The sequence below is a fragment of the Triticum dicoccoides genome, chromosome 5A (assembly GCF_002162155.2).
Source record: "Triticum dicoccoides isolate Atlit2015 ecotype Zavitan chromosome 5A, WEW_v2.0, whole genome shotgun sequence".
NCBI lineage: Eukaryota > Viridiplantae > Streptophyta > Magnoliopsida > Poales > Poaceae > Triticum > Triticum dicoccoides.
This window is the reverse complement of record NC_041388.1, coordinates 39,853,171-39,866,754: the sequence shown is the minus strand read 5'-3', so window position 1 is coordinate 39,866,754 and position 13,584 is coordinate 39,853,171. Positions and strand designations below refer to the sequence as shown.

Sequence of the window (13,584 nt, the reverse complement as noted above, 5' to 3'; positions counted from 1 at the left end):
TGATCTTGTTGTGAAAGTATTGTGCTTGCCTATGTCTGTTTGCTGATTACGTAGTTTGATCGAAGTTGCATGGTTTAGTATGGATATAGAGAAACGGATATAAGATACACAAGCGTGGACAATGCTATTTAAGAGTGCCCGATCACTGTCGGCGAATTGTCCAGGCATGTCCGCAAACGTTTAACGAGTCATATTTATCATATGTGAATGTAAATGCTCTAATGCTAAAGCACCACTCCCGTGAACCATGCGGCCAAGAATCTTTAAACTAAACTAATATAGTATGAGAGTTAATATAAAAATCATTTACCAACCATATATTCATCTAATCACCGAGAGGCCGTGACCCTATCCCGCATTGCTGTTCCTCCCCCAGAAAAATTATCCTTCCTTCCTCCTCCTTTCCAGTCGGCGTGATCCCCATCCCTTCTACAAACTGCCCCGACCTCGGCCACGAGGTCATCTCCTCCCTCTCGTCCATCAGATCCAGCCGCCCTGGGCATGACCACGAGCTCGTCCTCCTAGATCTGCTCAAGGTCGATAAGTCCGCACCGTCGCCGGATCTGGTCCTCCTCGACCTCCGCCGAGCACAGCAGGTCCACGAGGTCGTCGTAGTGGGATCCCCACCACCGCCGCGTCCTCTCCTTCATCGGCCACCACTCAGGTGGCTGCTTCGGCCCTATTTGCGGTGTAACCGGTGTTCGTCGAGGTTCGTGCCGCTACGCATGCGTCGGCCGCCGAGCTCACCTCGAGGAACTCCGCTGCCCACTACCACTAGGACGGTCACGACCTCCCTTCCCCATCATCCTATGGTGGTTGCCGAGCTTTCCCTCTTAACTGCAGCTTTGGTTTCTTTTTGTTTATCTCTTTGGCGACCGCTTTTGTCGTTTCCGTGATCCAGTTGCTTCTGGATGTATGGATTTTTTTTATTAGACTCATGTGTGTGTGGGCAAAACCTTATGAATTAATTATCCTCATCTAATCTGCACTCGACTTTGTAGAGCTAGCTTTCTTGATAATAATACAATCCGGCCCGCCTCACCCTCTTCATCTTCTATTGCTCCTACGCTTCCTTATGTTCTGATCTGGAATTTTTTGGTCATTTTAGAAGATTGTTGAAGTACAGTGCATCTTGGCTTGCCCAGCTAGCGTGAGTGGCTTGCTGCTTGTTTTTCAGTACACAATACTAATAACAGATACTTTTGCAATACTACCATCGATTTTTGTGCAGTTTCCACATGTGTGTCTCTGCGCGCGCAGAAATTTTATTTATTCCTTGTTGAACTTGTTGAAGCAACCAATGGAGCAGTGTTTTCTCTTCTCTTCAGATATCCAATCTGGATCTCGACCTTTTCTTGCCTGAACTCAGCATTTTTTGGGTGTCATTAAGCCTTGATGAGGTTTTGGACGATTATACATGTGTGAATCTTATTTTCCTCATTAACCATTAAATTTTCACTCATACTCAAACCATCATGCCCTGTGGACTGTGGTATGATTTCAGATGCTATTGGTGCCTACAGAACTGCTTTGGACTTCTTTACTTAAGAAAAGAGAACCGCTTTGGACTGTACAGTACTTAAAAAAAAGAACCGCTCTGGATAGCGTAGTAAACTGCTAGAGTGTGACACGTTGGAAAACGTATTCATGGTCGAACACGTGGCTTTTCCTCGCGAAAACAATTCATGGTGCCGCAATTCCATTACCGGTGTGAACGGTGCAGCACCGTCCTACCTTTTGCTAGACGAAAAATGACAGGACACGTCGCAGTCCAATTCCTAGTTCCATAAGGTGCCGAACCTTTTGACCAGATAGAAATGGCAGTTCTTACAATGAGCGTTCTTCATGCTGGACCAAGAACTTTCAGTAAATTGCCACCGTATGTCAAATTTGTAAGATACCCGAAGTAGTTCATGTCGCGGTCTGCATTTCAGAAAGGCAAAGCTGCTCCTACTCTGACTGCGCATGCCATAGCCACAGAGTAGGTTGCCATCTTCGGGCCTGCCACCACAGAAAGGTCTAGCCGACCATTCCTAATATGCCTTGGTGAAATTCAGTAATCTAGAAAATCGAAACCTTATCCACCTAAAAGTGCGGATCCTAAAGCCAACCAACGGTGTGTGTGTGTCTATATATATATATATATATATATATATATATATATATATATATATATATATATATATATATATATATGTATTAAATTTTTTGCCCTCGCCGTAATTTTACATCGGTCTCGCAACGTTAACCTTTTATTTTGCTTTTATTTTAAAGTAGAAAATGGACACGGTTAGCTAGTCGTGGGATGTGGTAGGAAAAAAACTGGTCGTGGGGATTACGAGCCTGGCGTTGCGAGCAGTTCGAGATTTGACGGAAGGTACTGCGTGGTGAGCGGCGGCTGGTGGGCTCGACGGTGCGGTGGTCGACGGGCATCCGGGGAGGGGGAGGCATCCTGAGCCGTGGCTGTTCTCGGTGTCGGGCGGCACTACAGCCGGAGGTTGCCAGCAGCTCTGCCGGGGAAGCATGGTGTGCGGCAATGGCAGCTAGCCTCGGCGTCGCCGTGTCGGGCGGCGTTCCGGTGGGTTGTCGCGCGTAGGCGAAGCAGACACTAGTGGGAGTCTAGGCCTCTAATCCTCCACGGCTGGCTCGACACTCGCCTGGTACAGGTTACGTCTCTTCCATCCTCAATCTCCCTTTTTCTTCATTTTCTTGTATCCCTTGTTCTCTGATATTTGTGACTACTATTTCACGGGTGCTCTTTTCGGCACTCAATTGTTCCCCATTTTCAGCTGCAATAATAATGTGGATAAACGAGTTGTTTTTTGTGGGTAAACCCGTCACCCGTGCGTTCATAGTATCCGGCTACTGGGTAGATTGAAAGTTATTCTAGTATTAGGCTGGTCATAGTGGGGAGTAACTTAGACTAGTAACATACATATGTTACTAGTCTATGTTACTACCTTCATAGTGGGTAGTGTCATAGGTGTGGTAACATAGTTGCCTTTATTTATTACTTTGTAGACTCATTATGCATTGGAAACCGCTATGTGATGGTAACATATTATGTTACTCTATTTGCCTCTCTCCTCATTAACTACTTGCCACATCACCATTTTTGCTTATGTGGCATCTATGTTACTACCTATGTTACTCCCACTATGACCAGCCTTAGTTTTGGATTAACATTTGCAGGCGTAGGCTAAATATATCAGAAAATTGTCATTCCCTTTTGAGTGTCGATGATTTTCTTATCTCAATTGTTGTACCATGATGCAATTCATATTCCGGTCATTGCGGTGTGAGTGGTCATGGCGATGCTGCCTCCCTTGCTAGGCTAGCAGCGACGACATTGTCTGCAGGTTTGGGTTTATTTTGGTTGGGTGTGTGCAGACGGGGAGCGCACCAGAGGAGGTGAGCAATCCCATTTCTAGTGCTTTTAGTTCTAATCAATTTCCACTTCATTTTGCTTTGTCGCGTTCTTCCCAAATTGCCAAATTGGTGTTCAGAGTTCAGTTCTTGCATAAGCTGCACATTGGAGATATCAGGAGACTGAACACATCCTGCCAGAAGAGGTAATTCGAATTTTAAAGTATATTGTTGCCATTTGTGCATGTCACTCTGTAATTATTGTTTGTTAGGAATACTCGCATTCTTGTTTATTTTGTATCTTCAAGTAGTTTGGTTGGATGTTTTTTTAGACTAGGAAGTTCTTAACTGTTGCTGTTCCGGTCCATGCTGAAATAGAAAAGTGTTTATGTAGAATTTATGTGCTCTTTGACAAGGAATGACTAACTACTAAATAGTTCTAGATACATCCATCTTCGAGACAAGTAATTCCGAACGGAGGGAGTAATTGGCCACGAATTGGCAAAGATTTTGTCAGGTTGCAGTGAGGTAATGTAGGGAGACTACTTGGTTTATTGTTTAAAGTGTTTATGTTTGATGTTTTTCTAGATGAATAACGAGGCAGCCTCCCTGGTTCCATTAGCATAAATGGTACCATTAGTGAGTCACGGTTCCAACTTCCAAGTTCAGTACTAGCGGAAGGCCGCGTCTAGAGAAACTAAAATTTGATCTACAGAACTACAAGTCAAAAGATAAATAGCAGTGTGCACACAGGCACCTTTCCAAATTAGCGGCCAAAGAGTAGAAGGACTAGGCCAGGAGCAGCTTTCCTTCTACGTCTTAAGCTCCAGACTGCTTGGACCTTTTGGTAATTATAGTGCACGTCTCGAGATACCAACAACATTCAGTGTCGAGGCTGGGCTGGTGAAGGTCTTTTCTCCCATGCATTTGCTCCACATTCAGGGGAGTCCAAAGGCATAGGCTGCTGATCAGATCAGTAGGACAGGCTGTGGATGCAGCTGAAGGCGAGGGTTCCTCTGGAGTCAGCCACATTCCAGCAGCTGGCCACCTGAAAATTTTGTTACGAACACGCAGAATGAGTCTAGCATCTCGGTGGTCTTTGTTCACCATGAAGATTTAAGGTTTTGTTTCAGACCCATGTGGGAAATCATTCAGCAGTTTACATGCTTCTGAATCTGAATTAATTAAAATTATTATTTGAATGGGTTGGAGTTTTGGCTCATTGATTCAGTAAATGCACCTACGAGGAACTTACATTAGGTCACGGAGGCTCTTGGCATGCTTTTTGGCGCAGTCTGTATCTCCTCCACCAAACGAACATCCCATGCCCAAGGAACAATTCTTGTTGTTTTACTCCATCTTAACCAGTCATCTGCTATTGCTGATTCATACTCCCTCCGTCCCAAAATAAGTGTAGTACTAAACTTGAGACACTTATTTTGGGACGGAGGGAGTATTAACTGCTGAGGACGTATTTTTTTTAGTAGCAAGTTCTTCTCTATAACAGAGTTCTCTGAAATTCATCAGTTGCACTTAATATGCATGACATAGTCCATTTTCATATGAGCATGTTAGCTCATTTTCAGAAACAGTGGCACTCTAATGGTTATTTTTATCCCACTGCCCCATTGTTGCTCTATCTAGTATAGATATGAATTATGGAACAAAAATGATACCACAATCAGTTTTATTAGCACTGTAGGTAGCTCATCTATGATTACCCTGATTCCCATACTCCCCATGTTAAAGAAGGGATGTGGTGCTTATATGATGTTTCTCTAACACTTTTATTTTTTCCTTGTTGCCCACAGGCTACTGTGCGTGTGGCATGGAAGATCAACACTAAGATTGATTGGTCAGAGGTTCTGAGTCCATCAAAGAAGCTAACTATGGCTGAATGAAACTTGTCCTTTACCTGATTCACTAGAGAAGTTTAGGCCTGTAAAAATCAGATGTATATTACGAAGCTGCTCCTATGTACATATCTGAAGATTTTCTTTACTGTCCAGAGTCATTGTACCGTACTTGCTTATGACTGCTTGAACATTTAATTTTATTAGCATCGTCCGAATTGTTGTTGGGTGGTAGTTTCTTAAATTTATTACTATGCTACTGTGTGTATAAACGGTACAATACAAAGTAGGCATGTAAAGACGAACTCATTATGTGGTTGATCTAAAGTAACTTACCATGTGCCATTCCTATGATATTAGACTATAGTAGGAAATTGGTCCAAGTGAACCGTATGAAAGTATTTGAGGCTGTCCTTCAAGAAGAAAAACACAAGAATTTCACCCAATAGTCAAACTCAGCTCCCACCGTTCAAAGTAACAGGGAATGCGTTTTCCAAACAAGTTAAACATGGAAAGTTCTTAGTGAATTTTAAATTAGTCATTCATTGTACTCTTCTCAGGAAGCATGCAGACATAGCATTTGCAGAGTAGCAAACACGAAACACAGGCAGCGATGCTAATGCCGATTTGCTCCCTTTCTTACTCGTCTCAACCTTAGGGGCCACCCATCGTTAACTAAAAATTGCAAGAGTGCAACCACCACTTATTGCAGTAATTTACGTCACAATCAGATTTTTTCTTCCCCGCAAAAAAATCAGTTTTTTCTTATGCGAAGAAGAAAAATCTTTTTTTCTACTGTGTTTTTTTCAGGGCGTGGGACTGATTCTCAATCTTACTTTACGTGCAACTAGATCTTACCTCACGTCCTTGGTTCTCATCGTGGTTTTCCATCACGAGGCTGATTCTGACGCTCGTAATCTTACCACACATCCACTCGGTAAACTTACCTCACAAGCCTTTCATTCTTACGTTGGATTCAGGCTGGTTGGCTCAGTGTGTGGGTGGGCTGGGGTGAGGAATAAGTATTCTTCACCCAGGGTGAGCTTTTTTATTTCTTATATACTTATTTTCACTTTTCTTTCTTTTTATTTCGTCCTTCATTATAAAAGCATACATAAAATATTAAACTGTATAAACATATAGTCAGACTCATACGAACAACTTTCATGATTGTTTTCAAATATATGGACTCGTTTGAAATACCAAATATGTTTGCTAGTCCATAGGAACATGTTTTATATTAGATGAACATTTTATTTTAAATATATAATTAATTAAATTCAAGTAAAATTACATCTTTTATTTTACATTATTATGTTTCCCTCAAATAGTAAGCAAAGGAAAAACTAGTGCCTCCGCCATGCCCAACAAGGCAAGGACATTTCTCTCTCTCTCTCTCTCTCTCTCTCTCTCTCTCTCTCTCTGTTGTGTATGTTTCTTTTCTTCTTCTCTCTACTTTTATTTATTTATGAGAAAACACAGAACATATAAATTTTTATAGACATAATATCTGGTGCATACGTATCTTTTTTTCAAATACATGGGCTCTTTTGAAATAAATTAATATTTTTTCTTGTGCATAATAACATGTTTTCTACTATGAGATGAATTTTTTAATATATATTTCTTTATTATTTGCATTGAAGTACGTCAATTTTTTTAGTTACTCTATGTCATATTTCCCCAATTATTATAACTATTTGTACACAATATTTTATAATTTACTAAATAAAACAAAATTAATTAATAAAATAATAATTATTGATGGGCCGTAGTAGTAGTCTGTCCATGGAAAGTAGCTTGTGGTTGGAGCTTGCTTATTGCATGCTATAAAGCGGCAAATAGGGGCTCCCTAACTTGAGGAAAAAAATGTCAAACCAGTTCACCTGGTTTCAGGTCTTAAAAATTGTAAAGCATCATGCTTCTGTTTGATTACAAAGAAATGCATAGCAATTAAACAAGCTTTTAATGACAAGATAGACTAGAGGCAGTTATGATATGAGCATGCAGTACAGACAAAATTAAAATACATGCATGCAACACAATAGCTGTTTTTTTTGCTTCTTTTCCTTCTTCCTATTGTTGTTTCTTGTTTACTTTTTTTATTTCCCCTTTACCTTTTCTTATTTTAGTTTTACTTTTAGTTTTTGTTCTTACTTTAATTTCCTTTTATTCCATTTTCCCTTTCCTCTTTGGGAAAATACAGAACATTTTTTAAAACCTCTATGAACATATATTCAGCCACTTATGCACGACTTTGTATGATTTCTTTTTTGAAATGTATGAATATTTTAAAGTACATGAATATTATTTCGGTGCTTAAAAACATTTTTTTACTATGGTATGATTACTTTATTTGAACATATAAATATTTACACAGTACATGAACATTTTTTCCCACTCCATCCGATCAATATTAACTGTCGCACACTTAGTACAACTTTGTACACGACAATTAATATGGATCAGAGGGAGTATATTTTTTACCAATTGTGAAACTAATTTTCCTAGATATAATATAAAGTTTATTCAATAAGAATCCTACTTTCTGATTTTTTTAAATGTATTGATGGGACACATCTGTAGCCGGCCCATTTAGAGGCACTTCACATGGGAGCTTGCTTATCTTTGACTTGTGACCACACATACTCGACGGTCACGGCGGGCTCTTTCGCCCCTCAGGCTCATCTATTGCGCACCCATTCAACCAAAAGTAATCAAGCCGAGCTTCATAAATGGCCTTCTCATCAGAAAAAAAAAAAAACTAGTAGCTTTCAAATAATGGTCTTGTCCCTTGCAGTACAAATTTAAAAGCATTTTGCCCATGTTTGCTTACAAAGATAATGTCAATTCCAGAAAAAGATAGACTAGCTATAGTTCTGATATGATCATACAATACTAATAGAATTAACATTGATGCACTAGCACATAGCTAGAAAAAATCATTGAATGCATCTCCATCAAGCTCTAAGCTTACGGAAGGTCATGGATGCGCCATCCATTGGCCTTGGGTGTGGAAGGTAATTGATCTTCGCATCAGGATTCAACAGCTCCCATCTGAAACAATCATTCGTATGGCAAACTAGGATCAAATGCCAGTTTATGCAATAAAGAAATAAATCAATCAAATGCCAAGATAAAAATAAGCAAATGAGTTCTACTGATCTCATGTTAGTGATTACATAGGATTTGAAGTAATATATATCATCACTCACTCATAACCAGTGGAGAGGTGATGGAGCATGATGGTGATCTGCAACTTCGCGAGCATGTTCCCGGCACAAATCCTATATCCGCCACCGAATGCCTGGTACGTCCCTGGCTTCGCTGGTTTCTGCATTCATCAAGTTCTTCGTTGACAATTGGTGCGTACATGATGAAGTTGCATCCATGATCAATGAGAGAAAAACAACAACATACATCCCATCTGTCGGGGTTGAAGGTGAGGGGGTCCTGGTAGTAGACTGGGTCGGTGTGCAGCGACCTCACCCACACGAGCACCGGCCACCCCGCCGGGATCGTGTACCCACCATACTCCACGTCCCGGTTCGCCACGCGGTGCACCATGGGGGCGACGTTGGCCATTCGGATCGTCTCCTCCACCACCTTCGCCGTGTACTTCATCCTTGGGAGGTCATCATGGGTGATCATCAATGAACCACCTTTGCTTTCGCTCACTGCCATGTTCTCCTCTCGGAGCTTGGCGAGGGCGGCAGGGGATTTGGCCAAGTGGTAGGTAGCCCACATGATGGCGCTGGCCGTGGATTCATAGCCAGCGACCACGAGGTTGACCATGTTGTCCACAACCTCCTCATCACTCAGCCTCTTCCCCTGCTCATCCTCGGTGCACATCAGCCCGCTCATGAGATCATCACACTTCTTGTCCACCTTCTTCCTTGCCTCCAGCTCATGTCGGAAGACCGCGTTCAGCTTCCGACGGCACTGCACAAGTTGTTAGATTCCTCTACAGTTATTTTAATGATTTCTGTAAAAACAAGGAGCAAACAAATTACCTTGACTCTCTCTTGATAGTGTAACCCGAATACCCGATCCATTTAGTGCATTGTATGAAAAGAAAAACAGATTACCTTGCGAGCGCGGTGAAATGTTGTCCCTGGAAAATCCAAGGGGAATGCCCTGAGGCCAGCCATCAGGCTGCCGAACCACTGGTCTATCTGCTCTGTCAATGGCGACGGCTCCATGCTTATGAACATTCTGAATATGTTCGCGAACGTCACCTGTGCAATTTAAGGAGCATCACTATTCACTATTGACAGAGAAGAAAAGCACATGCATGCTCACCGATGAATAGATCTCTTACTTTCTTGATCTCGGTGGAGGCAACGATTGTCCCCATGTCTGCCCACGCGGCCAGCGCCGCCACAACACGCGGCTGCAAGACGGCGGCGATGGTCCGAAGCGAGCTGGGGCGGTTGATGGCGGTGAGGATGATCCCACGAAGCCTGGCGTGGCTGGCGCCCTCGACGTTGACCATGGACTTGTGGCCGATGAGCTCCGGCACCGGCCACCGTATGCCGAAGTTATCGGCGGACTGGAACACGAACTTGTTGGCCGCCGGAGAGCACGCGATGACGGCAGGGGAGCCGAAGAGGTGCGTCCGGTAGATGCCGGCCCCGGAGCCGTGCGCGCGCCTCTTGGCGGCGATGAAGTCGTCCGGGCGGCGCGCGAGCTTGAAGTGCCAGACGAAGGAGAGCGTCTCACCGAGGAAAGGCAGGCCCATGTGGCCCGGCGGCAGGCGGCGCCGGCCGCCGTGCCTGAGGAAGAAGGCGGCGCGGTACCACGCGTCGGTGGAGTGCCAGACGGCGAGGCAGAGCAGCGGGACGGCGCCGAGGGCGAGGCCCGGCCACCATACCCACTCACCCACACCTACTCCCACTGCTATCGCCATTGATCTGCTAATACCTGGAGAAGCGGAGGTAGTATATGTAAAAACGAGTGAGGATTCCGAGCAACTGATCCGTTACTGTGTGGAGGCAGACGGGAACAAACTAAGCTAGCTAGCTGGAGGCTGGAAATTACCTCGCGCATTGCATGCCCGGCTGGTGCGTAGCCTGCACATGTGACGTTGTGTGATTATTCTGGCTGGTAGATGCTGGCTTTACACCCGCAGCTAGGTTCCAACGCCGAGCACTCACCAACCAACGATAATTAATTAACGGCATCTCCGATGAGAAATCTGCTGAATAAAACATAATTACCCCTTCCAGAAATCCAGATTATAGTGCATATAAGTTCTTTTCAAGGTCATCCTTAAACTTTGACTAAGTTTGTAATAAATTACACTGTTTTAAATAGCGGGCTATGCCAAATAGCAGCGGACCTTAAAATCAGCTATAGCGGGCTATTTATACATGAGACCATTTAGCGGCAACCTACTGAAAAGGCTATAGTGGACTATAGCAGAGCTATAGCCGGCTATTTAAAACTATGATAAATTATCAACATTCATACTACCATTAGAGTTATCATGAGATATATTTTTACATGATATTTACTATTGCAAATTATTGTTTTTGTATACACAAACTTGGTCAAAAGTTTGACTATAGAAAAAAATAATTCTATGCACTATAATTTGGCAAATAGGTTGTAGTACTTCTTTAAGCTAATACAAATGTTAGTGTCACTTCAAAATTTCAAATACCCTTCTTTTCATTGCATGGTAAAGACCTAAAAAAAGGGCTGAATTGAACAGGCTGAAATGGTTTCTGCATTAGCCTCATCATCTTTCCGCTCAACTCTTCTCCCATCATAAACAGTTAAACACACACGTCAATCACACACAAATCTTGCTGCTGGCAACTTATATATGTACAACGGATAGATCGAGTTTCAGATTCCATTTCACCAACAAACGAACCTGTACAGAGTAGTTGGTGATCTACAAATGTTGGTGTTCAAAAAACTTCGAAACTGTCAACATTTAGAGTTGTGATCTGCAAACATTGACTCAGAAAACAATGTGGAAAACTTGAGGCGGCATAAGAGAAATAATTGAGTTTAACAATAATGCGTGCTAACTGACTTACCAATCAGCGATGCAAACCATCATCATACTATTACAGCCAGTAAGCGCTGAATAGGAATGACAAATACGAATCATCAAGCCACGAGAATACAAATGACTGAAGCCAAGAACATGAATAATACTAAGGGCCAAAAATATGAACCGTAACGTCTCTATGAGGCTCACATTGTTGCAAAACAATGTAGTACTGTACAGTGCTGAGTCACTGCTCACAGAAAGTAGTATCAGACAAGAGTCCAGTGGCAACAGCAAAGAAAAGATTCAAACAGCAGCATATTTAGGACTTCATTACAATAAAACAATAGCCTTTCTCCTCACAAGTAAAATAAACAGCAACCTAAGACTACTTGCTGTGTGTGATGTCTCTAACTGCACAAGCTAGTGCCTGGAACACTCAGGTACAAAGAGCATCTCAGACACTCAAATTTAGGACTTCAATACAATTGCAGTTGTTAATTTAGATGCAAGTAGTTTAATAAATAATCAAAATGTAGCTCCATCGATAGAAAGAACCGTCCGTATTTATTTCCATTGTATGAGGCCAAGCAACAGCAAGAAATGGTGTACTCATAAATCATCCAGAATTTAGATAAACATAATTTAGTAACCAATTCACTGATACGATGTATGGACCAGACAATACAAAACTGACTTCAGATTATTACAGAGTAAAGTCGTTTCCTCCCCCTTTTCTTCAGTGGTATTCATGGACATTCCAGAGAAAACAAGATCCCTTCAATTACCACTGAAGAATGACACTGCAGGCGAAATCATTTAATTCATGTTACAATGGAAGACCAAAGCTGCATCGTTGAAGAATCCAGATGGGATCTAAACTTTTCAGCGAGATTGTGCATATACCCTAAAGTGTATGACAAAACAAATGACACGGGAATGTGCATATAGGCATACTACAAACATCAGTACTTGAATCAAATTACTCCTGCATTGCATGCTCGATATATACGCATTATTGAGTACTTCTATTGAGTACACAAGTGACATTATTAGATTATTCCGGCTGGTGGATACCGTCTCTACACTCACAGCTAAGTTCCGACGCACATCACAAACACACACATCAATCACACAAGTCTTGCTGCTGTCAGCCTTATCTACAAGACTACAACAAATACAGTTTCAGGTTCCATCTCATCAAGAACCGAACCTGTATCAAGTAGCTTGCAAATAATGGTGTTCAGGATCTTCACAACAGTCAATGTATAGAGTTGGGTACTTTTCGAATTCTGAGAGAGAGCAACCAAGGTATGGATATTATTTAGATGTAGCAGGCAGTTCTCAGATACCTGAGAAGCTGCATTAGCATTAAATCAGAGGACTCGGTGGCAGTAGCAGAAGTGCAAAACAATGACTCAGAGAACAAATGCTTGAGATCATATAATGTGTGGTAGCTAACTTAGCAATCAGCGATGCAATGCGGCAGCCACGAAGCAAAGCATCATAGAAATTATTGAATCATCAAGGCCAAGAAAATACATATATGACTGAATCCAGGAGCATGAATAATATAGGACCGATAATTTATATGGTAACAGCTATGTGTGACTCACCTCGTTGCAAATTAATGTGGTACTCTACGTTGCTGAGTCACTGTTCACAGAACAGTTTTGCAAAAAAACAGACAAGAATCGAGTGGCAACAGCAAATAAAAGATTCAGAGGATTACTCGAATAAGATCAAAGGCGACATAAAGCAAAACAATAAAAAAAGTATTTCTCCTCACAAGTACAATAGGACAAAAAAAAGGCGACATAAAGCAAAAGACAATCATTCTCGGAAAAAAAGTATAATAGGACAGCACAAAACAATAGTAAGATTATTTGTGTGTGATGTCTCTAACTGCAAAAGACAGTGCATAGAACACCCAGACACGAAAACCATCTGATATATTCCAATTCGAAATTTCAACACAATTGCACCTGTCAAAACCTCGATACAATTGCACTTGTTAATTTAGATGCAGTAGTAGTTTAATAAATAATCAAAATGCAGTTGCATCGATAAACAGAACGATTCACATTTACTTCCATTGTACGAGGCCAAGCAATAACAAGTAGGGTGAACTCATAAATCCTCCAGAAGCTAGATAAATATAAGTAACCAATACACTGATGCGATGTATGGTCCAGACAGTAAAAAATCATTTAAATCAGAAGAGTTAAGTTGTTTCCTTTTCCTTCACTTCAATGGTATTCATAAGACATTCCAGAATAAATACCCACCCTTCAATTAACACTGAAGAATGACACTGCATGCAGAGTCATTGAACAGATGTTCCAATGGAAGATTAAAAGA

The 13,584-nt window shown here is 41.8% G+C and overlaps 1 protein-coding gene and 1 long non-coding RNA gene across 2 annotated transcripts; one reads left to right on the top strand and one right to left on the bottom strand.

Moving 5' to 3' along the window:
* Positions 1–3,075: 3,075 nt before the first annotated feature.
* On the top strand, positions 3,076–5,433 carry LOC119296909. Its single transcript, XR_005145447.1, has 3 exons — positions 3,076–3,572; positions 3,804–3,894; positions 5,178–5,433. It is a non-coding gene; the product is annotated as an uncharacterized LOC119296909 (long non-coding RNA).
* Positions 5,434–7,991: 2,558 nt separating this feature from the next.
* LOC119296908 (ent-kaurenoic acid oxidase 1-like) lies at positions 7,992–10,128 on the bottom strand. Its single transcript, XM_037574918.1, has 5 exons — positions 9,541–10,128; positions 9,308–9,457; positions 8,640–9,161; positions 8,435–8,553; positions 7,992–8,276 (listed from the first exon to the last, which is right to left on the bottom strand). The coding sequence occupies exons 1-5, from the start codon at positions 10,126–10,128 to the stop codon at positions 8,180–8,182; spliced, it is 1,476 nt and encodes a 491-aa protein (XP_037430815.1). The 3' UTR covers positions 7,992–8,179.
* Positions 10,129–13,584: the final 3,456 nt, after the last annotated feature.